Below are 26,927 nucleotides of genomic sequence, written 5' to 3' on the forward strand. Positions count from 1 at the left end.
TCAGGACAACTCTGTGAATGTCCTTGAGTGGCCCAGCCAGAGCCCAGACTTGAATCTGATTGAACATCTCTGGAGAGATCTTAAAATGGCTGTGCACCGACGCTTCCCATCCAACCAGATGGAGCTTGAGAGGTGCTGCAAAGAGGAATGGGCGAAACTGGCCAAGGATAGGTGTGCCAAGCTTGTGGCATCATATTCAACAAGACTTGAGGCTGGAATTGCTGCCAAAGGTGAATCGACAAAGTATTGAGCAAAGGCTGTGAATACTTATGTACATGGGATTTCTCAGTTTTTTTATTTTTAATAAATTTGCAAAAACCTCAAGTAAACTTTTTTCACGTTGTCATTATGGGGTGTTGTGAGTAGAATTCTGAGGAAAAAAATGAATTTAATCCATTTTGGAATAAGGCTGTGACATAACAAAATGTGGAAAAAGTGACGCGCTGTGAATACTTTCCGGATGCACTGTATCTCTGCACCCATACTGTGTATTAAATTTCTGACTGCTAACAGAAATATTTTAAGAGTGTAGGTAAGTTTGGGGTGGTACTGTTCAGGGACAATACAGGAAATTTCCATTTCAAAAACGGTTGGGAAAGTAAGATTTGAAGTGAAGGACTAGAGGGATTAATAAAATCATTTTATCTATAACAAAAAACTGTTTCCAAGGGCAAACATTTAACATTAATAATAATTACATTTATATATGATTTTCTAGCTACTTAAAGTGCTCTATAAAGACATTGGGGAACCACTTCAGCCACCACCAATGTGCAGTATCCACCTAGATGATGGGATGGCAGCCATTCTTGCAGCAGCAAACTCACCACAGATAAGCTATTTGATGGTGAAAGGGTGAGACAGAATGTTAGCCAATAAGGGACAAGGGACCAATGGTCGGGGCAATTTAGTCTGGACACTGGGAAAAACTTTGGATTTTTAAGATCAAGATTCAGGTTATCTTCAAACATAAAATTATCTACTGATATCTGGTGCAAAACAAGCAAGAAAAATGCACTCCTTAATGGTGATATTTTTAAATCAGTCAACTCCAGCATTGGTTACAGTGGCAACAACCTGAGCTGGGCACAGAAGACTTCTTTTATTATCTATCAAGAGTCATCACCAGTGCAGTTATATCATAAGAGACTGTGCCAATGTGATGCGACCATAGTGATTGTGTGTGTTCTCTACCAAAACTTCACCCGCAAAATGGTGTGTCCAGCACCATGAGCACCATGATGGGGACTGTCCTGCAGAATGTCATTCCAGTCACAGTGATGCCTCACAACCACAACAAAGACAAAATAACCACAAAAAAAATATCATTTTATACTTGGCTTGTATTAAAGCATTTTCAGCACACAGATCTACACTTGTAACTGCTGAAGACCTGCACAAAATTTGACAGAGATGAACGCAGTAGTTCGCTCAGTTTGTCAAGCTGCTATTGCTGCCTGTAGATGTTTGGAGGTGGGTGGTTATGGAGTGCTGCAGCTCAAAAGCCACAGTGTTGAACAGGTCAGCAGCTGTTGTGGGGTTTCAAATGCCAGGGTATGGTTACACTTTTTCTCAAATTTAATATAACACAATAAACCAATCAGTTTTTAAGTAACACCACCAACATGCTAGAAGATCTCTGGGAACAAAGCACCACATCAGTGTTTTTCCTGGCAGATCCCAAGAAATAGTTTGCAACAGTGCAATAAATAAAATAACCGATGGAATGTATAATGAAAAGGTTAAACAGACCACGTAACATATGATAAATAGAAATGGTATGTGGAAGCATTGCACTTCCTGAGCAGGTTACAGGACTGTAAAGCTTATTGGAAACACAGACCACAGTGACATATTGAATACTAATTGAATATCTTGGCTGCCTATAAATGGCCATAGCATCCTAGAATGTGCGAAGGTGTATACCATGCCACCTTTCATGGATCATCTACCATGCTCTTGGTAGTATCATAACCTTCTGGGCACTGTGTCTCTTTTCTGGTGGAAAACTGTAATATGCCAGCTTGCTCTTAAATTAAGGTAGGTTATGGTTAATTACTTGAGCTTACAGTTGCATGAGACCACAGGGACATTTGTCTGCAAAAAGGTAAAGGATGTTACTCCGTGGCCCTTTAATCCTTCCAGTGTCTCAATCAGGTTTTTGCAATTCACAAACTGAAAAGCTACAATAGTACCCTCAGAAGACACACCGTGAATGAAGTGGAATGCAGAATGATATTGTTTATTTACACCAGGGCTGTGTTCATTCCTTTACACTATTGGGAATCTCATTATCTCCCAGATAAGTTCTGGATTTCTCATTTTAAGGTGTCAAACAACCTGTCAGAAAAATGCTCCCCACAACATTTTACATATCCTCCACGTGCTGAACATTCACTTTGACATCATGTCACAGCAGAATGAGGGGACCACCTAGCAATGAATGTTTAGAAAGCTATTTTCTTTCATTTCCCAGCTTCCCCCTCACAGTGGAGCTGTAGAGTTTTCTCATCATCAGGTTACAGATTCCTAAAGCTGCTTCACTAACTGTAGCTTTGAACCTGATGATCTGTTTAGTCTCAGGGTCCACAGGCTCACCTAAAAGCAGAAGATGTGAGCTGATCTTCTCAACTCCTGCAACTCAGAAGATGTTTTTGGACCTATAGCTAAGGGCATTACAAAAGTTACAAATTTGTCATATTTTTCTTATTTATGCAAGACATACATAAACACAAAAATAAAAATATCAAAACTTTTGTTAAAAAAATTGTAACTGTAATGGTAAAGATCGCCAAGCAAATGTATTTGTTTTATCTATAAAAAGTCAAAGAAAAAAACACCCTGCAGACCAGCCTTATTGTAATGCTAGATATTCTGGTCCAGCTAATTCATTAATTAGCAAAGTGCAAAATGACAACCCCAGCATGTATGGTCTCAGCCTGAGAAAATGGCTCTTCTTCACATGAATTACCAATACATGGCTTTTCTAAATCATTATAATGCAACACTATTGATCAAAATTCCTAAAAAGTAGGGAACATACTAAGAAACTTAGTGGCCTTAAAGCAAAATCAGTCCACATTAAATAACGTCCCACCATTGGCATTCACTTCAAATCTGACATTTTTACATGTACAAATATCCATCCATTTTCCAACCCGCTGAATCCGAACACAGGGTCACGGGGGTCTGCTGGAGCCAATCCCAGCCAACACAGGGCACAAGGCAGGAAACAATCCTGGGCAGGGTGCCAACCCACCGCAGGACACACACAAACAAACCCACACACCAAGCACACACTAGGGCCAATTTAGAATCGCCAATCCACCTAACCTGCATGTCTTTGGACTGTGGGAGGAAACCGGAGCGCCCGGAGGAAACCCACGCAGACACGGGGAGAACATGCAAACTCCACACAGGGAGGACCCGGGAAGCAAACCCAGGTCCCCAGGTCTCCCAACTGCGAGGCAGCAGCGCTACCCACTGCGCCACCCATGTACAAATATTTAAAATTAAAAAATACAATTTCATATAAAACTGTTGGGAAACATGAAATGTATTTGCTAAAAAATACATCAAAAATATTAACATTTTCAAGGAATTCAATTCAAAAGAAACAATATTTATATTAGTCACAATACTTTAACACTCAGAATCGTACATTTTTTTAAAACCATTTTGGGCCTGACACCACCGCTGCCTTCACACTGCACTGTAATAGGATTATTTGTTCTGTGCAAAACAAAAGTCTGTGATGAATTACAGAGAGAACCAAAAGGAAAAAAAAATACAGAATTTGGTTTATTTCGGTTAAAAATAGATGAAGCTGCTTCCAAGTAAGAAAATTATGGCATCAGTCCTCCTAAAAGATAAATAGAAATGAACAGAATTTAGTCAATCTACCAGCATAAATGTATCAATATGATGACATAGTTTATAGAGCGAGTTGCATAGTACATGCCTGAACGTTACAGAATTGCGTTTACGATTGGGTAGACATGTCAGTCTTCGGTCCTATGGGTGACATAGCGACATTTAACAGTAGGGAAAAATGTCATAGCCAAGCCTGTAAAAAGCTATCTGCAGCCCTGAACTGTTCCTACATCAAAATGGTTTTAGTTTTGTCATTTCTAATTCTTTGGATTCAGTACAGGTAGTCCCCAGGTTAGGGACACCTGACCTACAACTTACGAGGACGCAGCCGCGACGCATGCGCCTCAGTAACTGCCACTCCGTCATCTTCGGCCTGGGGATGCTGCAAGCAGTGGCTGGAGGGGGGCGATTTCGCTGCTCGCGCAGTGTAGTGTCTCTCGGGTGGCTCCCGGCGGCAAGCGGTGACCCGTGGTCCATAGTCACCAGGGCCACAGCTATCACTCGTGTGCAGGACGATGGTTCGCTGCCCGCCCACTACGCCGCCACAGCTACTGCTCCTGACTGGACACAGGCTGGAAGGAGTGGAGGAGGGGCTTTTCACTGCCTGCCCAGCACACACGGCTGGTAATGCTGCAAGCGGTGACCCGGTTGTGGCTGAATGGGGCGGCGGGGGTAGCACTGTAGTTTGCCTCGGATGGCTGCCTGTTGAATTGGGGTTGGGCGATTCACTACACACCTTTGGCCGCACCGTGTTCGTTCTTGGTGAGCGGACACTGCAAGCAGCATACTGTAGTGGAGGTGACTGTGAGGTGGGCTGGTGATGAACCGCCCCTCGCCGCCCCCATTCATTCTCAATAGCAAGCCTGCTTGTACTGTTACGCACATAGCAGGAAGTTGTGTCTTGTCAGTACATCAGACGTGTTGATGACTGGTGCCTTCCTGCTGTGATAACGTGTACAGTGCTGTGCAGAAGAGCTCAATTAAACCTTTTGTCTTCACCCTTCAAGAATGTCTCTGAAACACAAATGATGCAAGTGCTGGTGATACAGTAAAGAAGAGAAAAACCATCACCATTGAAAATAAAGTAGAAATAATAAAAAGGTCAGAGAGAAGTGAAACTCCATCATTCATTGTCAGAGGACTTGGTTACAGTCGGTCAACAATAGCATTTATTAAAATAATGTACCTGTTCCGACTTACATACAAATTCAACATAAGTACAAACCTACAGTCCCTATCTCGTACGTAACCCGGGGACTGCCTGTATTAACTTGGGCACTGGCCATGAATATTTAAGCAACATGATATACAGTAGAAAGACCAACATTTTCATTTGTGCTGCTTGTTTAATCAGACTCCAACAGTCTTTGTTTATTTTTATGAGTTGCAAGAAAATCAGATCACATTTTAGTAACCATTCATACATGAAGCCTGAAAATTCCAAAAATGTTCATAAACTTTTCACAAAAATGTTTTGTAACCGGATTGACCACACTCCTTTATGTTCCAAACTCTGCTGCTCATCTCACAAAGCAGTTCAAGGTTAAGTTCAGGATTTTTCAAGCTAGATCTATTTGTTCACAGTCACTGTATACATTCATTTGCCACATGAAATTGTGTTCTAAAGTAAAGCCTTTAACATAAATTTTGAAAACTCCATAGCATTTTAAAATGTAAGTCATGGGGCAGGGGTTGAAATGTGAAAACAAAAGCCTTACAACTTACTAATTACACCCAACTGTTCAAACCAAGAGTGTCACCAAGCATTGATCCCCGACTTAGGATTGCACACATATCCATGTTGTTTAGCAAATGAAAAAAAAAAGCAAAAATCAAAATATTTTTTGTGAGAGTCAGCCATTTTAAAAGGCTATGCACTTCAGCCCCAGAAGCATGGATTCACTTCATAAAGTAATTTCCAAGTGACATTCTTGATATTATTGTCTGAGAATGGCCAGATGTGTGAAGTCATTGACTGCTGATGGCTAGATGTGAAATACTTTCCCCGTTTTGTAGACACTATGTGTGATAAGAATAACTAAAAGCAGATTTAAAATTTCTATGAATCACAACTTAGAACTATATATATTGTGAGGGATGGCCGGCCAAATATTCCGGTCCTCACCTCCAAGCCGCTAGATGGAGCTCTCCCAACAACATGGAAGTGCCCCAAATTCCAGCAGGGCCATATGGACATTGTAGTTTTTATAAACAGCCTTGCTAGATACCATGGGGACCACTAGGAGCTGCTGGAGGGAGGCTCATAGAGGGCTACGTGCCCTATAACCCGGAAGTGCGTCATGAACACATGACTGAATGGAACGACGTGCTTCCGGGATGAAGTGGAGTTTTTATATGACCTGAAAGTGTTCCTAATCACGTAAACTGAGAGGGCGAAACACTTCCAGGTCAAGGACTATAAAAGGACTATGGGAAATCCCAGACGTCGAGCTGAGTTGGGAGGCAGGGTGGCTAAGCGTCTAGGAGTGGAAGATTGTGATTATTGGATTTTTGATTATTGATTTATGAGATTTGTGGAGAGGTGGTGCTTTGTGCACTTCATTATTATAATAAATAGTCATCTTTGGACCTGGTGTCTGACGTGTGGTCTGAAGGTTCAAGGGGTCACGGAGACCTTAATCTGTCACAATATCTATCATATTATAGGTCTGAGTAAGTCTACCATGAGGAAGAAGTGAAATGTACTAATTACATTTATTTACTCAAACATGACTCAAAAATGTCAGTGTTTTTATTACCACATCCTTGACATGCACTATAAACTTCTATAATTGGCTTGTGGAACTTCAGTCTGTTTCATCATAGTTTGCTCTATCACATAAACTACCTTTTTATCATGAAAGCTCACAAAAAGTCACAGAAACTGCATAATGCAGTGTGTGGATTGGCACTGTGAACAGGTATTGGCATTTAGGTAGCCTTGGCTCTTTAAAAAATGTAAGGTTTTTATACAAAAAGCAACGCAACGTCATCTCAGTTCAGATGTACTATTATCTGTACAATGAAGCTTTTATGAGTACACTGCACCACGTTGCCAGTCTCGCTCCAGAGGGCATATAAAATAATAACACAAAATGAAATGGGTGAAAAGTAGGCACCAATTACAAAAAATGATTTGAGTGTGCATCCATGGTTAAACCACAGTATATGTAGGAAATTTAGTACATGTGCCAGCATTGCCAATACAAGATAGGATTTGACTACGCATGGCATAAGAAACTAATATGACTGGTGTACGCCTGTGCTGTTGGTACTGACTCACATTTTGAATCGCAGCAGATTTTAGCGCATTACTGACAGATCTGCCACCATATTAGACACTTGGAATACTATTTGTTACAACTATTAAAGAAACAGAATTAATGAGAGAAAAGTAGGATATTATGCAGCCTTAAGCTACAGGCATTTGGCAAACTGGGAGTGCACATGTGGAAAGTGTTTAAACTTCATCCACAACAGCTATGGCAAGCAGACAGATCAACAGGGAACACACCCTTACCTTAAGAAAAAAAAAATCTGTAATAAAATGTATTACTTCCAGTTTACTTTTGGTGTCACAAGCATGTTTTTTTGTTTGTATTGAAATGTATGCTGATTTAAAGTGCACACATTTGGTACGTTTTAAGGCCTTTGTTTTCACAGTTGGACCCCTGCTCCATGGTTTCCATTTAAAAATGCAGTACTGTAACAGGCTAGGTATTTTTAAAATATATAAAATGTCTTCACATTAGAAAAGAATTTAAGGTGTTAAATGAATGCATTCTATGATTGTGAGGAAATAACTATGCCTTAAAAAAATACCAAACTTATCCTTTAATTCCAGTATCCTAGATTACCCATTATTATGTGCTTCATATGAAGATTCTTCAGCCAAAAGTTGAACTTTTCACTGTACGAAGGACTAGCTAAGTAGCATTTGGTAAATCCCCAACTATTTTCTTTACTTTGACACTCTGACTTTCTGAAGTTCCATTACGCTCTCTTCCAAATCAAGCTGAAATTCCTGGTTATTCTCACTTGCATTCTTGAGTATCATAACATGATGTTCTCAAATTTTCTCATTTCAGTGTGGTAGTGGGATGACGCCAATCTAAATAGAACTGGATAAAAGGTAGGAACGACGGGTGTGTCAGCATGTCCACTCTCACACTAGGCCAGTTTACACTGACAATTAACACACACATCTCTAGAGATGTGACAGGAAAGCTTGATCACCCATAGAAATATACCCATGGACAGCAGAAACTTGCCCACAATGTTAGATGTATTAAATGGATATGCTAAATTTACTAGTGCGCCAGCATACTGCTGCATTCTAAAGTTTAATCTCTAATTGATTCTTCTGCACTATTTTAACTAGATCTCTCCCGCATGAGTGCATTTTAACTGTTCCACATATAGCACAAAACCAAAATATACTGTGCAAGTCTAGTCCTTAAGTGAAAGTGCTTAAAGTATAAAGGTGTCACTATTTGAGAAGTGGAACAGTAATGGTGATACTAGCATTCATTGATGCAAGAAAATCAATAGAAGATGGCATTGTGTCTACACCACTATTACAGAGCACCAAATATTAGTGAGCTAAAAGCAGAAAGAAAAGAAAAATAAATAATAAAACCAAATAAAAGACACATTGTGAGAGGTGAACAATACTTATGATAGACCTAGAACTTCTTTCATACAACCGATAATCTGGACACAATAAGCATCATTTCACTGACCACTTCACTTAGCTCACTCATTACCCCGAGTTTCTTACCCATTCATCTTCATCTGCACCATCCCCATGTCCTAAAGGTTCGGTTCCACCTGCACTACTGGACTTGTTGGCCATTATCTTATCAGTCCATGAAGCTCCAGCCTTTTCATCTCCAGCAAAGTTACATTTAGTGACTGCGCCAGAGTCCAGCTTGACAAAAGAAACTGAAACATTAATATGGATCCTTGTTAGCTTTGTTCCAACAAATCAGAAAAAAGCAAAAAGTAGTAACAACTAAAGATTGAAAACCAGATGCTTCAGGAAACTCAGAACACCTCATTCTTCCATCTCTAGATACAGATACAGCAATGTTTCTAAGACCATGAAGTAAGAATTATACACTTAAGACAGATCCTAATTTGGTCTCTTGTCCTGATCATTCATAGATCTAATATCACACTTACAGAAAACATTTTCCAAACATTAGTACATTTTAAAAAGCAAAACAGAAAAAAATGATGAAACATCCTTGGTAACAAAATACCAAATCTTGAAAATCAACTAACAAAGTTACTACTCAGTACTTTTATCCAAGTACAAACTGGTCCTCCCCAGGTTCTGTGTTCAAATTCCAGTCGATCATCTCACATTAATCAGTGCATTTAAGCAGATGTTTGCTTTCTGTTCTCACCTCACAGAAGACTATGGTATGGTATGGTATGGTATGTTACAGTTAATTGGTCCCTAAGGAGAAATTTAGGCATTACTGAAGCTCAAAGACATTACAAAAAAAAACTCCCTTTCTGAAACAGAATATACAAAATTCTTAACATTGAGGAAATGTACTTCTGGTTTGCACCAAGAAAAAAACCCAAAAACAGTCACAGTGGCCTTATGTGTAGTGTGTAGCATTGAGGATAGGAAGCATTATTTATAATGGCTGTTAATTTTTTCTTGGGATGAGGTGCCATATATACAGTCATGAGACGTAAGCAAAATTTGCAAACATCATTCAAGGAAATGATGTGGTGTGCCTAATAAAAATAGGCAGGCTAAGTTTGCCAGGACACTATATGGGAGCAAATGATGACTTCCACCCTAAAAAGATCTTGAAGAGCCAGTTGACACAGACAAGAGGAAGAGCAAGACCAAAGTTATGATGGAGGAATGGAGTGAGCGAAGACGCTAGACAAGTGGGTTCAAAACACTAGCAAAGGGAATCTACAAATAGGAAGGCATGCAAAAAATAGACTGGAGAAGGTCAGGACCCAAACGGGGCTGTAGCACCAATGATGATGATGATGAATATTCAAATAAAACGGGTCTAGCTCATTCTGCTCAAGACTTGGGACATAACACATAAGGATGGATTCAGTGAAGAATGTATTGTAGTTTAACAAATCACATCTAACATATGAAATCTACCAAAAAAAAAAAGTCTCAATCAATGGCAGGGAGAAAGCATTGAAACATGAGTTACTATATATATATATATATATATATATATATATATATATATATATATATATATACACAAATTAAAAAAAAAAAAAAAAAAAAAATATTATATATATATATATATATATATATATATATATATATATAAAATACATACATACATACAGTGGAACCTCGGGTCACGACCGTAATTCGCTCCAAAACTCTGGTCGCAACCCGATTTGGTCGTGACCTGAAGTAATTTCCCCCATAGGATTGTATGTAAATACAATTAATCCGTTCCTGACCATACAAGCTGTATGTAAATATATATATTTTTAAAGATTTTTAAGCACAAAAATAGTTAATTATACCATAGAATGCACAGCGTAATAGTAAACAAAATTTTTACTTATTTCTTCTGCTTGGGCTCTCTCGCTCGCTCACTCTCTCTCTCGCATGCGCGCGCGCGCGCACGCACACACACACACTCTCTCTCTCTCTCTCTCTCTCTCGTGCATTCGCTGCACAGGGAATGCACAGGGAGGGACTGAACACATGCGGAAATCATCGGCGCATACAAACCGGAAGGGAAACTGGCTTGTTCGTCACCCGAGTGTGTGGTCGTGAACAGATGCAAAACTTTGGCAAACTTTTTGGTCATAACCCGATTTGTACGTGGTCCGAGACGTTTGTGACCCGAGGTTCCACTGTATATATATATATATATATATATATATATATATATATATATATACACAGTATATTAGTAATTATAGAAAAAAACAATTATGCTTGCAAACAATAAAATGATATCAAGCTCATTATCAGTAATAAAATGCCTCATTGTAATGTTGTCACTACAAAAGGATGCAGAAATATCGTTAAATATCGTATTTAACTAATAATTTAAATAAAATGATTACTAAAATAAGAATTCAAAACACAAGCTGAGTTTATGTAGCATGACTTAGATATTATATCTATTTGACTAATTATTTGTCAAGTTAATAGCCTACGAGAAATAAGCCAGAAACTTACATATGAAAGGTCCATCTCCTTTTGTTTTTAAACGGACATGTTGCCCTTCTTCAAGCTCTGTCTTCAACATTTCTTCCTCTGAAATCCAGAATGCTATTGTCTGGGTAGGTGTGTGTTTTCCGGTAATTTTCACCAGATCACCCTTTTCAACTGATGCTTTTAGTTCTTCAACAGAGAGTTTGTCAGTCTCACCTTTAGCCTCAACCTCTGATAAAGACAAATAGCACAAATTCAAATACAAGGCTATTAAAAAATATATTCCAAGCTTATTTTGGTCAGGGGAACTACACAACAGTTAAAATTCTGCCATGTTCACAATGCTCTGTTCGTTTCCAGTTACACTGGCTATCTACAATGGGTTTTTATTCAATATAAACTCCTCACACTTGCATTCAAAGCACTTACCTGCCTTGCCCCTTCTTATCTTTCTGCTCTTCCTCAGTCTTGTATACCAGCTCACTCCTCCAGGCCTGGTCTTTTCTATGTTCTCCACATAAATATGTCTACTGTTGGAGCCCAGTCACTTAGTACAGATACTCCCAAACTGTGGAACACTAAGGGCTCATTTATACTTCACGCTAAGAACGCGTAAGCACCCGCATCATGGCCGCCACGCGTTCTGAGCGTTCATTTGATGCGTCCTCTGAGCAGGTCCTCAGAAATCAACGTGACGCGTGCGCGAGTTGCAGTACCAACAAAAAGTCGGGGGGCGCAGTGTGCTAAAAGTTGGAATGTGACGTCAGAGTCCCTGTTTACTATCTACATGTGACAGAAAGCCGCTTTGCGGGTCCTATGAGATCGGTGTGCGCGCTTCGATATTTGATAAATGGTTCGATGTGGTGAAGCAAAATGCCGACATATAAATGTATTCGTGGTGCTTTTATATTCAAGCATCGCATATTCCCGATCGTAAGGACACGATACGTTTTAAAATTCTCACATACCGTCTTCTTGTGCTATCTTTTTTTCTAGGGCTTCCTCTGCTCCTGACAGCAGCGAATCGCCACCAATAGAGCGCCACACTGAGCACATTAAATGTATGATATTCCAATATACTTGATATCACTTTCATGATGAAAAGCATTAAAGTGTGTATATTACATTTTACAGATAAATCGCTAATTTAGTTTAAATAATGAATACTGTTAATAATTACACACATGGGGTGACACAGTGGTGGAGCTTTAGCGCTGCTGTCTTGCAGGGAGTCACGTTGCTGATATTCCCTGCCTAGAGTTTACACGTTTTCCTGCTGGGTTTCCTCAGTGTGCTCCAGTTTCCTTCCAAAGATATGCAGATTTGGTGCCGCTAAAATGACGCTAGTGTATGTGTGTGCTTGTATTCACCTTGCGATGAGCCGAGGCATCTTCCAGGGATTGTTTCTCACTCGTGCCCAATGCTTGCCGGAATGGACACATCCCTGGATTTAATCAATAAACATCCTTTTCAGATATATTGCGGTAAGGTATCATCGGAATTTGATGGGTGTTCTAGGCAATTCACAACAAAGAGAAGCCGAACGTGGGGGGTATTATTCGTACGTGGATTACTCGCTTAGCCGGATGTAATTGTTGACGATTTGGCCTGATCCTGGATCTGTCGGTTTTTCGAAACTCTTGCTGGAAGTGCTGTCATAGCAACACATCCTAATCCTCAAACCTGCTCGGAGCAGGTTTGTTCTACGTAAACAAGGATTAGTTTACACACGTGATCAGTGACGGTGTGGAAGTCATCCAGTCAGGGCTTCGCCGTTCATGAATGAGCGACCAATTGATATTGGTGCGCAAATTATACGAAGAGAATTTCATATAAAGAGGGTTTTGCACGATCGGCAAGATCCTTTATTGCCCCCGGAGGAAATTCTGTACGAAAGATACCGCTTTAGCCGAGGGGGAATATTGTACCTCAAAGATTTATTAGCTCCGTATATTCGAAGTCAAACTTGGCGAAGTCGGGCTCTCACAACCACACAGACAGTATGCATTGCTTTGAGGTTTCTTGCAAGCAGCACTTTTTTATATACTGTAGGCGATGCGGAACATCTATCGAAAAGTGCAGTTTGCCAGGCAATTCGTAAAGTTTGTTTGGCTCTGAAACATTTCCTTCAGGTTTTCATTGTGTTTCCTGGACACCTGCGTGTGCAGACAATAAAAGAGGCATTTCATGCCATTGCAGGTAGGTAACACACAGGTAAAAACACCCACAGTTCCACGAAGAATCCCACAATCAGCCTAACATTCTCATTACCAGGATTTCCAAATGTGATTGGGGCACATGGAACTGATCAGAGTGGAGTTTGATCAAACATTATTTGGAAAATGTACCTCTCCTCCTGATGAATAATCAGACACAGTATCTTCATCAAATATTTGACCTTCGTTAATATCTCGTTGGTCAGACACAGGTTCAAGGGATATGATATTCCCTGCAACTGACCCAACAAAAAAGAGGGCTATATGGAACATACCTATAGCACACATGGAGGACAAATATGCAATGACCATCCTTTACCTGAAATGAAGTGACCACTACTTCCTGCCACTGGTTCTGAGGAGGAGCTTCCCCCTGGAATGCCCTCAGAAACAGGGCGATGGGCATTTTGCTGGAGAGCCAACTCTTCTGCAGGGGTTAGGTCTGGACCGCGTGGACCTCCACCTGTTTTTTGCTTGTCTGCCTCCTTATTAGCTTTAAAAGTAATGTTTTTTATATTATATATGATTCTTTATGTCAACAATTCTTTAAATAGTTATATACCAATATTTACCAGTTTGAAGTATATTCTTGTACTTCACTTTAACCTGTTCCCATGTTCTCCTTGTGCTCACGTTTGATCTGGAATTATGACATATTAAATAATAATTAATCTGACACATAGGAAATGAAACGCTGCATTCACTAAGTACAATGTACGCTACTTAGCGTTTAATTTTTTCGGCCACTTTTTGCCAGCCGTCTTTTCTGGTCTGGGCTGCTTTTGCAGTGTTACCGCTTGTGTATATTAAATCTTGAAATTCTTCGTGTCCTTCGAATAAAAGGTCTTGCGCCGCGTGTGTGAAAAAAAAATGCGCCCGTTCTTTCGTCATTTTGTTACAGCCTATCAAAGACTTGCTGATCATGTTTTCTAGACTCAATATATATGGGCTTTTCACTCAGCGCGGGCGCGCACATTCATCTCGTATGATTAGATCCAGCTACACTAATCTAATACACATCTGCGTTTGAAAAACCGACTTATCTGGATGAGTTTCACTGGCATTAACTCATTCAAGATGAGGCACCTGATCTCGGAAGGTTTAAGCGACGTACGAAAAATACCCCCATGTTCTCACCGTGATAATATCTTACACTGCCACCTGGCGGATTCTTCCAGATTTATGTAAAGTACGCGCGCAAGTATAAACATTTCAACGCTTGCGTAGCAGGAGTGTCCACTACAGCATGCGTCGCGTCAGGTGAAGTATAACTCCGGCCTAACTCTCTGCAATTGCAAAAGTCTTTAGCTTTTTTTAAGTCCAAATCTTAAAACATATGTACTCTCCTAGTATTAATACACCTTTATTAAGCCCTAACAGTGAGTCTTTACATTGTTATATTGCTGTTTGATATCCCACTGCTTCACATTTTACTTGTAAATGTCTAATGTTTTACAACTGGCCTTTTTGCTAAGATTATACAAAATGAAGGCCACCACTGAAAAATTCACAAGTCATGTAACATGGCCACATATTTGATGACCAGCTGTTCTTCAGGGTCCATGTTCCTATGGTCTCTCAGTCCCACACATCTCCTAACCCAGGCTTTGGTATTGTCATATTTGTACTACTGCAACTCTCTGCTGGCAGGAGCACCGTCACATGTCACCAAAATGCTGCTGATAATTCAAAATGTAACGGCACGTCTGGTGTTCAACCAGTTGAGCCAGGCACATGTCATTCCTCTCTTTAGATTACTACACTGGTATCCTGTAATGCTACATATTAAGTTCAAACCCTTGATGCTTGCCTGCAGAGTACCCAACAGGAGACTTCTTCTGCTCTACTCCTTCTTGACCACTCAGGTCTGCTACTGAACTGTGTCTGGTGATGCCACCTTTGCGTAGTATCAAATCTCAGTCCAGGATCTTTTTATGTGCAGTTCCTGGCTGGTGGAAAGAGCTGCCCAAGTCCATCTGAACGGCTGACACCTTACACAACTATATTTAAGAAGACTCTTTTATTTGGTGAATTTCTGTCTAACTGGTAACTGGTAGCTTTTGCACTTTAGGAATTGTAACTAGCATGTATTTTGTTTCTGACCTCTTCACTAGAGATGATAAAATTTGTACCCTTGTTCTGTAACACTTGTTTCCCAAACAGTCCCCAGACTGATGTTTACTGGATTATGCAGTCCTTCTTTGTAGGTTGCTTTGGATACAGGCAAATAAATGTAAATGACCTTTACAAATAATATAGGCAGTCAGAGAGCTTCTGATATTGACCTTGCATTAAGGTGAAATTTTAGTAACATTTTAGGATAAGATACAAAATGCAGAAAGGATCAGGGGAGGAATAGGACAGACTTTGTATAAATGATGACATGTAGTTTTGCGATATTTGTTATTATGAAGATTCCCCTCCTTTAACCGTCACCTTATCGTGGTGGAGGGGTTTGCGTGTCCCAATGATCCTAGGAGCTCTGTTGTCCGGGGCTTTATGCCCCTGGTAGGGCCACCCAAGGCAAACTGGTCCTAGGTGAGGGATGAGACAAACAGCGGTTAAACAAACCTCCTATGAAGAAAAACCATTTTGGACGGCGTTTTCCCTTGCCCGGACGCGGGTCACCGGGGCCCCACTCTGGAGCCAGGCCTGGAGGTGGGGCTCGATGGCGAGCGCCTGGTGGCCGGGCCTGCACCCATGGGGCTCGGCCGGGCACAGCCCGAAGAGGCAACGTGGGTCCCCCTTCCCATGGGCTCACCACCTATGGGAGGGGCCAAGGAGGTCGGGTGCAGTGTGAGTTGGGTGGTGGCCGAAGGCGGGGACCTTGGCGGTCCGATCCTCGGCTACAGAAACTGGCTCTTGGGACGTGGAATGTCACCTCTCTGAAGGGGAAGGAGCCTGAGCTAGTGCGCGAAGTTGAGAGGTTCCGGCTAGATATAGTCGGGCTCACCTCAACGCACAGCTTGGACTCTGGAACCAATCTCCTTGAGAGGGGCTGGACTCTCTACCACTCTGGAGTTGCCCCCGGTGAGAGGCGCCGAGCAGGTGTGGGTATACTTATTGCCCCCCAACTTGGAGCCTGTACATTGGGGTTTACCCCGGTGGACGAGAGGGTAGCCTCCCTTCGCCTTCGGGTGGGGGGACAGGTCCTAACTGTTTGTGCGTATGCACCGAACAGCAGTTCGGAGTACCCACCCTTTTTGGAGTCCCTGGAGGGGGTGCTAGAGGGCATACCTTCTGGGGACTCCCTCGTTCTGCTGGGAGACTTCAATGCTCACGTGGGCAATGACAGTGAGACCTGGAAGGGCGTGATTGGGAGGAATGGCCCCCCTGATCTGAACCCGAGCGGTGTTTTGTTATTGGACTTCTGTGCTCGTCACGGATTGTCCATAACGAACACCATGTTCAAGCATAGGGGTGTTCATATGTGCACTTGGCACCAGGACACCCTAGGCCTCAGTTCGATGATCGACTTTGTGGTCGTGTCGTCGGACTTGCGGCCACATGTCTTGGACACTCGGGTGAAGAGAGGGGCGGAGCTGTCAACTGATCACCACCTGGTAGTGAGTTGGCTTCGATGGTGGGGGAGGATGCCGGTCAGGCGTGGTAGGCCCAAACGTGTTGTGAGGGTCTGCTGGGAACGTCTGGCAGAGCCCCCTGTCAGAAGTAGCTTCAACTCCCACCTCCGGCAGAACTTCGACCACATCCCGAGGGAGGTGGGGGACATCGAGTCCGAATGGACCATGTTCCGTGCCTCTATTGTTGAGGCAGCTGACCGGAGCTGTGGCCGTAAGGTGGTCGGTGCCTGTCGTGGCGGCAATCCCCGAACCCGCTGGTGGACACCGGCGGTGAAGGATGCCGTCAAGCTGAAGAAGGAGTCCTACAGGACCCTTTTGTCCTGTGGGACCCCGGAGGCAGCTGATAGGTACCGGCAGGCCAAGCAGAATGCGGCTTTGGTGGTTGCTGAGGCAAAAACTCGGGCGTGGGAGGAGTTTGGGGAGGCCATGGAGAATGACTTTCGGACGGCTTCGAGGAGATTCTGGTCCACCATCCGGCGTCTCAGGAAGGGGAAGCAGTGCAGTGTCAACACTGTATATGGTGGGGATGGTGCGCTGCTGACCTCGACTCGGGACGTTGTGGGTCGGTGGGGGGAATACTTCGAAGACCTCCTCAATCCCATTAACATGCCTTCCAATGAGGAAACAGAGCCTGGGGACTCAGAGGTGGGCTCCCCCATCTCTGGGACTGAGGTCACCGAGGTTGTCAAAAAACTCCTTGGTGGCAGGGCCCCGGGGGTGGATGAGATACGCCCGGAGTTCCTCAAGGCTCTGGATGTTGTAGGACTGTCTTGGCTGACACGCCTCTGCAACATCGCATGGACATCAGGGACAGTGCCTCTGGATTGGCAGACCGGGGTGGTGGTCCCCCTCTTTAAGAAGGGGGATCGGAGGGTGTGTTCCAACTACAGAGGGATCACACTCCTCAGCCTCCCTGGAAAAGTCTATTCAGGGGTCCTGGAGAGGAGGGTCCGTCGGATAGTCGAGCCTCGGATTCAGGAGGAACAGTGTGGTTTTCGTCCTGGTCGCGGAACAGTGGACCAGCTCTATACCCTTAGCAGGGTCCTAGAGGGTGCATGGGAGTTTGCCCAACCAGTCTACATGTGTTTTGTGGACTTAGAAAAGGCATTCGACCGTGTCCCTCGGGGAATCCTGTGGGGGGTACTCAGAGAGTATGGGGTACCGGCCCCCCTGATAAGGGCTGTTCAGTCCCTGTACGATCAGTGCCAGAGCTTGGTCCGCATTGCCGGCAGTAAGTCGAACCCGTTTCCAGTGAGAGTTGGACTCCGCCAGGGCTGCCCTTTGTCACCGATTCTGTTCATAACTTTTATGGACAGAATTTCTAGGCGCAGCCAGGGTGTTGAGGGGGTCCGGTTTGGTGGGCTCAGGATTGGGTCACTGCTTTTTGCAGATGATGTTGTCCTGTTTGCTTCATCAGGCCGTGATCTTCAGCTCTCTCTGGATCGGTTCGCAGCTGAGTGTGAAGCGGCTGGGATGAGAATCAGCACCTCCAAATCCGAGACCATGGTCCTCAACCGGAAAAGGGTGGAGTGCCCTCTCAGGGTTGGTAGTGAGATCCTGCCCCAAGTGGAGGAGTTCAAGTATCTCGGGGTCTTGTTCACGAGTGAGGGAAGAATGGAGCGTGAGATCGATAGGCGGATCGGTGCGGCATCCGCAGTAATGCGGGCGTTGCATCGGTCTGTCGTGGTGAAAAAGGAGCTGAGCCGCAAGGCGAAGCTCTCAATTTACCAGTCGATCTATGTTCCTACCCTCACCTATGGTCATGAGCTATGGGTAGTGACCGAAAGAACGAGATCGCGAATACAAGCGGCTGAAATGAGTTTCCTCCGCAGGGTGTCTGGGCTTTCCCTTAAAGATAGGGTGAGAAGCTCAGTCATCCGGGAGGGGCTCAGAGTAGAGCCGCTGCTCCTCCGCATCGAGAGGAGTCAGATGAGGTGGCTCGGGCATCTGATCAGGATGCCTCCTGGACGCCTCCCTGGTGAGGTGTTCCAGGCACGTCCAACCGGGAGGAGGCCCCGGGGAAGACCCAGGACACGCTGGAGGGACTATGTCTCTCGACTGGCCTGGGAACGCCTTGGGATTCTCCCGGAAGAGCTAGAAGAAGTGGCCGGGGAGAGGGAAGTCTGGGCATCTCTGCTCAAGCTGCTGCCCCCGCGACCCGACCTCGGATAAACGGGAGACAATGGATGGATGGATGGATGGATGGATGGTTGGTTGATTGACTGAATACCAAGGGATAAACTGCTTTTCATTCCAACACCACTCAGGTCAATCCCAAAAAACACTGTAATAGAATTTAATGTATATCTCTATTTAGATCAGCTATATGTTCAGGAAATGCATCATTCTTAATAAATCTTTAATAAGAAGGATAACATGCCATCTATCCCATATAGAAGTGAGAAAAGATTAAGAAAAAGATAACATACTCATGATAAATTCATAATTAAACACTTAAACTAGAGGTAATAAATAGTTCATCTTGATAGAGCTGACCATTAAATTAATTGATTAATTCAAATGAAAAACCAAGAATCACAAATGACCAAGAAAAAGCATGTGGGAGATGTTGATCTTCAGAGATTCAGTACCAATGGGGACCCAAAAAAAAAAAAAAAGAATTATCTTCTGGAGGGTGGGCCCCTTTCAGTACATGTTTTCCCTGCTAGGTGAATATTCTAGAAACCCTTGTGCCATCAGTGTGCCAACTGGCGTTGTTGTGAGGTGCTGCTGATTTACAGCTGATTTACACAAACAACATGTGGCAGTGAAATTCTGTTTCCTGTTAGGGGAAAAATGCAGCGGAAACGGTTATTATGCTACAGACAGTCAAACAGTCAACCAAAGCTTTTATCTGGAAGTTTTGGAAAAGGCTGTGTCAGGATTTACAGAAGAAACATCTCCATTTGTGGCAAACAGGAGACTGGTTCTTCCTCACTTCCATCATGACAATGCAGCTGCCCACACCGCACTGAGTGCACAGCGGTTTTTGACCAAAAGCAGCATGACCCCAGTTTGACACCTTCTCTAATCACCTGATCTCGCCCCGCGTGACTTCTTTTTGTTTCCCTGGATGAAAGAAGAACTCAAAGGGAAACATTTTGCTGATGTGGAAGAGGTGAAACAAGAAGTGGCAGAAGCCCTAAAAGGGATCTAAATTGAGGAGTTCCACAACCGTTTTGAGCAGTGGAAAAAATGTATCGATAAATGTAATACATTAAATAGAGAGTACTTGGAAGGTGATTGAAGTTTGAAAGTGTAAAAATAAATATAACATTTTTTTTTAAAACAAATTCCTTTTTTTTTTTTGCCCACCCCCGTAAACAAAAAGACAGTTAAACTACTTACTGTAGGATGACATAAGAAAGCCAGTGTTGACTTTTTTGGTGTCACTGAAGTTGGGCTCAATTTCATTTCCCTTTCCATCAAACTTTCTCCGATGAACTCGGCTGGGTTTAATGTAGAGGACATAATAGCGAGTCTTGCACAGCAAAAGACAAGAACAAAAACAGCAATCTGAATAAGAACAAGCTTTTGTTATTTCATTTATATGCATTAGCATAGTCTTTTTGATTTTAATAATCATACCTTTTCAGTAAGTCTACTTAACAGGATAGTCTTACCTTCTGATTGCTGATATCTGTGATTGAATGACGAGACAAATCAATTAGCTCTCCTTCCAAGATGATCCCAGGACCACTGTGAAAGCAGAGTAGAATTTATAAGCAGCAAAGATATGAATGGTCTACAATATTAAAAAATCTCAGAAATATAAGAACAGTAGAATCAAGGGGAAAATATACATGAAGGTGAATTCTATTCACTGTTTTTACTAAAATAAAAAGTCACTTTTAAATACAAATAAGAACAATTAAACTACTTACTGCAGGATGACACAAGACCGCTTGTGTTCCCACCAAAAGGGAATCAATGCACCAAATGCATTTTTTAAATGACATTTTTGATCTGTCATAACTTTTTATTTCCAGTTGCATGGAAAATGACTGAGTTATATATAAATGCAACTACAGGTAAAATTCCGTTACAATGAATATCTTTATAATGAAATTTTCATTACAACGAAGTATTTTTATGGTCTAGACCAGTGGTCCCCAACCTTTTTGACAGCAAGGACCACTTTATTAGATGCAAATTTTTCCACGGACCAGTGGGGTTTTGGGGTTTGCAGTTTTGTACACAATTTACATTACATTTCTATTACTATTAAGTTATTAAGCAGTTCGCATACGTTTGCAACCCGAGATTTTTCTTCTTTTTTTGCATATAACAAAGACATATGCTTTGCATTTGCCATTCCAACAGATTGCACATCACAAACATTAACACTGCTATCTTTTTCTCGCGTCTGCCGTTTCTATAGGAGGGTGACAATGAGTTAAATTCCAATGGATGTTTTTCAAATGTTGACGAGCAATAAGCAAAAGATATCACAGAAAACCACAGAAAACAAAAACTGCAAAAAAAAAAAAAAAAAACTACAAGGAAAGTTCGAAGAAAGAGATTTTTTTTTTTACAATGTTTCTGTTTGGGGATCTTTGTGTAAATGTGCACATCTGAGCAGCGACCACAGAACTAACTGCTCTTTGGATGATTCATTCAAGCATTTCAAAGTCACTTCGTTGTAATGAAAGTATCTGCTGAACGTACTTCGTAGTAACGCGATTTCTATAGACTCGTGTCATATGAGGAAACTGTCAGGACCATAAAAATACATTGTTGTAATAGTCGCTCACCTTGGTCTCTCTCCTCTCTCAGCGCCGCTGCAAAGCCCCGCCAGCCAAGCGTTCTGAAAAGTCTGAGTGAGTCTCCGTTGCCGGCAGTTCTCTCGCGGCCCGGCTGTCAGACAGCTGCGGCCCGGTAGTGGGCCGCGGACCGGGGGTTGGGGACCCCTGGTCTAGACAGTTTCCCCATATGACGCGAGCCTATAGAAATGTTATTACTATGAAGTACATTCAGCAGATACTTTCATTACAACGAAGTGCCCTTGAAATGCCTGAATGAATCTTCCACAGAGCAGTTAGTTCTGTGGCCGCAGCTCAGTTGTGCACAACAATCCCCAAACAGAAACATTGTAAAAAAAAAAAAATTAAAAAAAATTTGTTTGTTCGAACTTTCCTCGTACTTTTTTTTTGTTTGTTTTTTATTTCGCTGTTTTTGTTTTCGGTGGTTTTCAGTGATACCTTGTACTTATTGCTCGTCAACATTTGAAAAACATTCATTGGAATTTAACTCAATGTCACCCTCCTATAGAAACGGCAGACACGAAAAAACGATAACAGTTCATATTAGAAAAAAAAAAACCTCTACATTTTTGCAGCTCTCGATTGTGGCAAAAAGAAAAAAGATGTCAGTGAATTCGGAATTTCGCCAACTTTCTTGAAAGACCGAGCAAAACAAGAAGAAAAATCTTGTGTTGCAAACGTATGCGAACTGCTGCATTTGAAGACGCCGAATAGCCATTTTTATATGGTTCAGTGATGCTTGTTCAAGAAACATTCCTATTAATGCGGCACTCATTCACGAAAATGTGAGGTTTCTAAACTCTCTTGGGACCTCCCCCAACTGGACAACACGCTGAATAGCGTCCCGAAGTGTGATCACTGCGTCTGTGGAAGACTGTCTATCTGTTGCTGGGACAACAGCAAGCTTACAGCTCTACTGCAGCTCGCCACCGAAGAAAACAGAAAAGATCTCGATGGGTGATGCAAGGAACATTGTAAATGCAGGGAACCGTATTACTTGGCCACTAACCTGGTCACAACCCTGCCTGATTGCTGTGTCTGTTTATAGGAGATTGGCAGATCCCACTACAATAAATAACTGCGCTGTTCCTGTTTCAAGCTGAATAAAGCTGGTTTTGCTAAAGTACTGAGACTCAGCCTCGTGTTTTGGGGTGTAAGACAGGGACTTATAGCGCGACCCAGATCTTATAGGATTTGCTTCTGTGGCGCCTCACTGCACCACTGTGAGCCTGCTGTTGCCCTGCCCCGGCAACACATAAATAATCTTACACAGATGTGGCAATCACGCTTCGGGACGCACTTCAGCGTGTTGTTCCCGTTGGGGGGGATCTGATTGATAACTGCGCTGCCCACAACATGCTTCCGCATTTAGATAATGTTTGCATTGAATTCCTCCCATCCAATTGCACAGCAGTGCTTCAGCCATTGGGTTTGGGCATCATTCGCACCCTGAAAGTGCATTATCGCAAGGAAATGCTGAGAAAAATTCTTGTCAGCATAACTTGTAGACATGAGAAGATTAAAATTAACACGAAAGAAGCTATTGAAATGATTGCAAATGCCTGGACGCAAGTTAAAGAAAGCGCTACAGCAACAAATACAGAATCTCATTACAACAAAATATTTTTTTTTCATTCCCTGGCAGTTCGTTGTAACAGAATTTTACCTGCATATGTCATTTAAAGCTTGGGCATTACTTACCACTGATTGAATTATTATAATCATTATCAACAACAGTAGTATTACTATTTATACCATCCCCTTTAATTGTGCAAGTTTACTGAGATTTAATCATTCTTGTGTACCATTTGGTATATTTTATATTTCTTAAAGTGAATACAGTTTTGTTTTAATGGTAAAATAACTATATAACATGGTAGATCGTGGTTATACTAAAATAATAATACTTTAATATGCCCATTACATATTGATTTATTAGCAATACATGTGCATTAAGAAAAAAGGCTCACTGTTAATAAATTTATAGAATAAATTACTGGTAAATATCTATCTATCTATCTATCTAAATTATTTTGTACTACCACAGAACATTAAAGTGTAATTGGTACTTCTAATAATAAAAAATTATATAATAACAATTACATACAGAAATAAACAGCCAGGGATGAAAAAGTACAGGGATTTTAGCACAGGTTTTTTTTTTTAATTGCCTTATCAGTTTGCATTAAGCCACGCAGAGGTGAGGTGGAATTAAACGGCTTCTGCCAGGTTGCTGCAGATTAATTTTGGATTTTATTCACATTTTCAAATAAAATTTTTAGTTTGCCTGTGGAAACTATCCATATATACTGTATGATAATTCTCTGTTTATTCTTGAATAGTATGCTTTGTGTTTATTTTGCATTACCATTTTTAAACTACACCTGATCTTATTGTGTAGTACACCGGGCTCATTAGTGGATGACATCGTAGCATTTGCCGAATCTATTCATTTGTACAGGAATAACACATCCTATGTTCATGGCCACCTACTAAACTTAACCTTTTAGTTTTTACTAAAGAATAGAGAAGATTAGTACAACATTACCAAATGCTACATTGTTAAGATTATGTTGGTAGTATGTTGGCATATTTAATCCATTTCATTCTTTTTCTTACTTGTTTCTGAGGGGACAACTACATATAGATATTTAATGGTTAAATATATAGTAGGGTGTTGTACCTTGTTAGCCATTACGGATGCAATGAGAAGCAAGCAAAATTACACCTTTAGTAGCTATAACTGAAGAGATTATCTTTAACAGATTACTTAACAGTAATTAGTAATCAATCAGTATTTTTCTCTCGTTAATCCTTCAAAAATAGCCAGGAATTTAAATTCAAAAGTTTAGAAGAATGCCTTTTTATTGTCCATAAGAGAGAAAAGTTTTTGTTCAAATGGTTTTCACAGAAACATGCAAGTTCTGGGTGGTCCATCCATTGTCTTGCCCAGGTAATAGGTGGTACTTATTTATTAAAAAATAAAAAAGAGAGACAGAGAAAGTGTGCGTCACAATTGACTTGGGAGTACAAAGGCATAACAGTACGAGGACCTAGGTAAATGTCTTCTTTCTTCCTACTTAGCACTTGAGTACAATATGTCTTAAAAAATCCATTTTCTACACACTTGTTCAAATTTTTTTCCTCAAAAAAAATGGGAGCGGTCCCTGCGGAAAACGGAAAGGTTCCACAACATCACTCAGATGAAGATTGGAGTGGAAAGTGCAGCGAACCTATGTTAGCAGGCATTTGTTGGTCATTCCACCCTGAAACACCTTCTGAGGATTATAGTGGGGTAAAAACTACCATGCGAGTACCTTTTGTAGTTAATGATTGTATTTAAAACAATTACTGTATATGCGTCATTTTTCAAAGTCTAAGTAATTAATTTTAAAAATAATTTTTTTCTCTAAAATAACGTGTTTCCATTTTTAAACCCTCATTTCTCAAAAACTGGATGTGAATGATGGAGCAATTCTGTTGCCAGATTCGGGTTCAAATCTTCAAAGAACGCAATACTTTTTGACGTGAATGTAACGTTTTTTGTTTTCTTTGGAAGGACAGTGTTATGTTGAATATGTACCATGTAATCACAAATTCATCCTGACACTTCGCATAACAAAATGTCAAGAATCAAGCATCTTCTTGAGATGATCCTCAACGCCGCATTTATAAAAGAAAAAATGTGCTTTACTGAAAGTGCAAATGGATTAACTGCAGCACTACTTATAGCGATCTTAACAGAAAGTTTGCGAACTACGCACAGCTAATAAAAATGCTGGACAATTAAAATTCTACTACGATGTCCGATGAGCATTGGTCTCCACCACTCAAATGAAAACCGGAGACACCCATCTTTTAAAAAAAAAAAACTGACATCCACTAAAGGTCCCGCAACGCTTTGGTCCTCCAACGTACTGCTGGCTTGCTTTTACTGCGATGCCCTTACTTAATCATTTTGTTATATTATTACGTTCTTCCTCAATTCTAAAAATGTTACTGGCTTTGAAAATTTTTTTGGGAGTCGCCTAAAAAGGCAATGTTACAATGATAATTAGTAAACTGCAAGTTTTTACGCCGGACATTAACGTTACATACGCTGATCTTTTTTTCTTAACTCTCCAATTACTTTTTTCCACTCCTTTCCTGTGCGGCCGTTTCTTTCCTTTGAGTTGTATGGCTGGTGAAAATTTTTGTGTGCTTAAGTGTTTACTGTACCTCTGATACTGGGAAGGGCTCCACGCCGTTTGTAGTTTCTCGTTGTTCACGACTTTATTTTGAAGGGCTGTATTGTCATAAATACGACTCATCGTTGAAATCCCCGTTTATCACTCAGCGCGCTCTTCCTATTCCCAGCCCTCACTTCCCGGATTCCTTTCCTGCTGGGTGGGCCTTTTAAAAACACGGGGAAGACGAGATCAATTCGTAAATCTCGGAGTGCAGTAGCAAACACGCAATTTCTGCATCCTTAAGTTAGAGTTATCTACTCAACTATGTTTTACTAATGTTCAGTGTGATCAGCTTGGAATGTGCGGAAACTGCCTAATTTCCTGTCTAACCCTGCGAACGGAGTTCCCCCGCCCGTCCCACGCAGATGGTAGATGCGACCGTCCGGCGCAGCTCCGCCCTCAGCCCAATCCGAAGGAGGCTTCACTTGCCGTCTGCTTTTGCGTCGCAATGGCAAGACGCAGTGTCGGGAGAATCCTCTGCGGAATTCCGTAAGGATCACTCTGCCTCCGTGCTAGCGGTTTAACGCGGAATATGCAATTTTGTTCCAACCAGAAAGCAAACTCTAACCAATGTGTGCACATTTGTTTTTCAATTGTGAATTAGGCTTGCGCTTTCAGGGCCGTGGGTGCGATTTTTTAAGGGTACCGCTATTTTTGAAATGGATACTGATACAAGTATTTTATTTGTCAGATTTCCGATACTGAGAATTTTTTAAAGAGCGTTAGAATTTGTTTTTAAAGGGTACTGTTTTAGAATTCCTAATATTAATGGGTCACGTTGTATTTAAATTAACTAATATCACGACACATGGTCACCATAACAAATTTATTACGAAGTATATTTTAATAAATTGAACATGTCATGTCATTTTCTAACCCGCAGACTGCAGATCATGGATGCAGGACGGGTTACTGGAGCCTATCTCAGCTGTCATTGGGTGCAAGGCAGGAGCAGACCCTGGACAGGGCACCCATCTAATGCAGGGGAACATGCCAAACACACACCATGGCCAATCTAGCTTTGCCAGTTCACGTAATCTTCATGTCTTTGGACTGTGAGAGGAAATTTGCACAGACAAAGTCTGGTCTGG

General features: G+C 41.7%; 1 protein-coding gene across 1 annotated transcript; it reads right to left on the reverse strand.

Moving 5' to 3' along the window:
* Nucleotides 1–1,325: 1,325 nt before the first annotated feature.
* Nucleotides 1,326–26,105, reverse strand: arpin (actin related protein 2/3 complex inhibitor). The gene is made up of 6 exons (XM_028823883.2): nt 25,826–26,105; nt 20,468–20,543; nt 20,193–20,325; nt 11,072–11,278; nt 8,654–8,817; nt 1,326–3,862 (listed from the first exon to the last, which is right to left on the reverse strand). The coding sequence occupies exons 1-6, from the start codon at nt 25,915–25,917 to the stop codon at nt 3,854–3,856; spliced, it is 681 nt and encodes a 226-aa protein (XP_028679716.1). The 5' UTR covers nt 25,918–26,105; the 3' UTR covers nt 1,326–3,853.
* Between the last annotated feature and the right edge of the window lie 822 nt (nt 26,106–26,927).

The sequence above is a fragment of the Erpetoichthys calabaricus genome, chromosome 17 (assembly GCF_900747795.2).
Source record: "Erpetoichthys calabaricus chromosome 17, fErpCal1.3, whole genome shotgun sequence".
In the NCBI taxonomy this organism is placed as follows: Eukaryota; Metazoa; Chordata; class Cladistia; order Polypteriformes; family Polypteridae; genus Erpetoichthys; species Erpetoichthys calabaricus.

What these genes read in the sequence shown, in the direction of transcription:
- arpin (XM_028823883.2), bottom strand. Translation starts at nt 25,917, where the DNA reads ATGAGTCGTATTTATGACAATACAGCCCTTCAAAATAAAGTCGTGAAC. An exon ending in CAGATATCAGCAATCAGAAG is followed by an intron (nt 20,326 to 20,467) that starts GTAAGACTATCC and finishes TTGCTGTGCAAG; the next exon opens with ACTCGCTATTATGTCCTCTA. An exon ending in AGGAGATGGACCTTTCATAT is followed by an intron (nt 8,818 to 11,071) that starts GTAAGTTTCTGG and finishes TTAATGTTTCAG; the next exon opens with TTTCTTTTGTCAAGCTGGAC.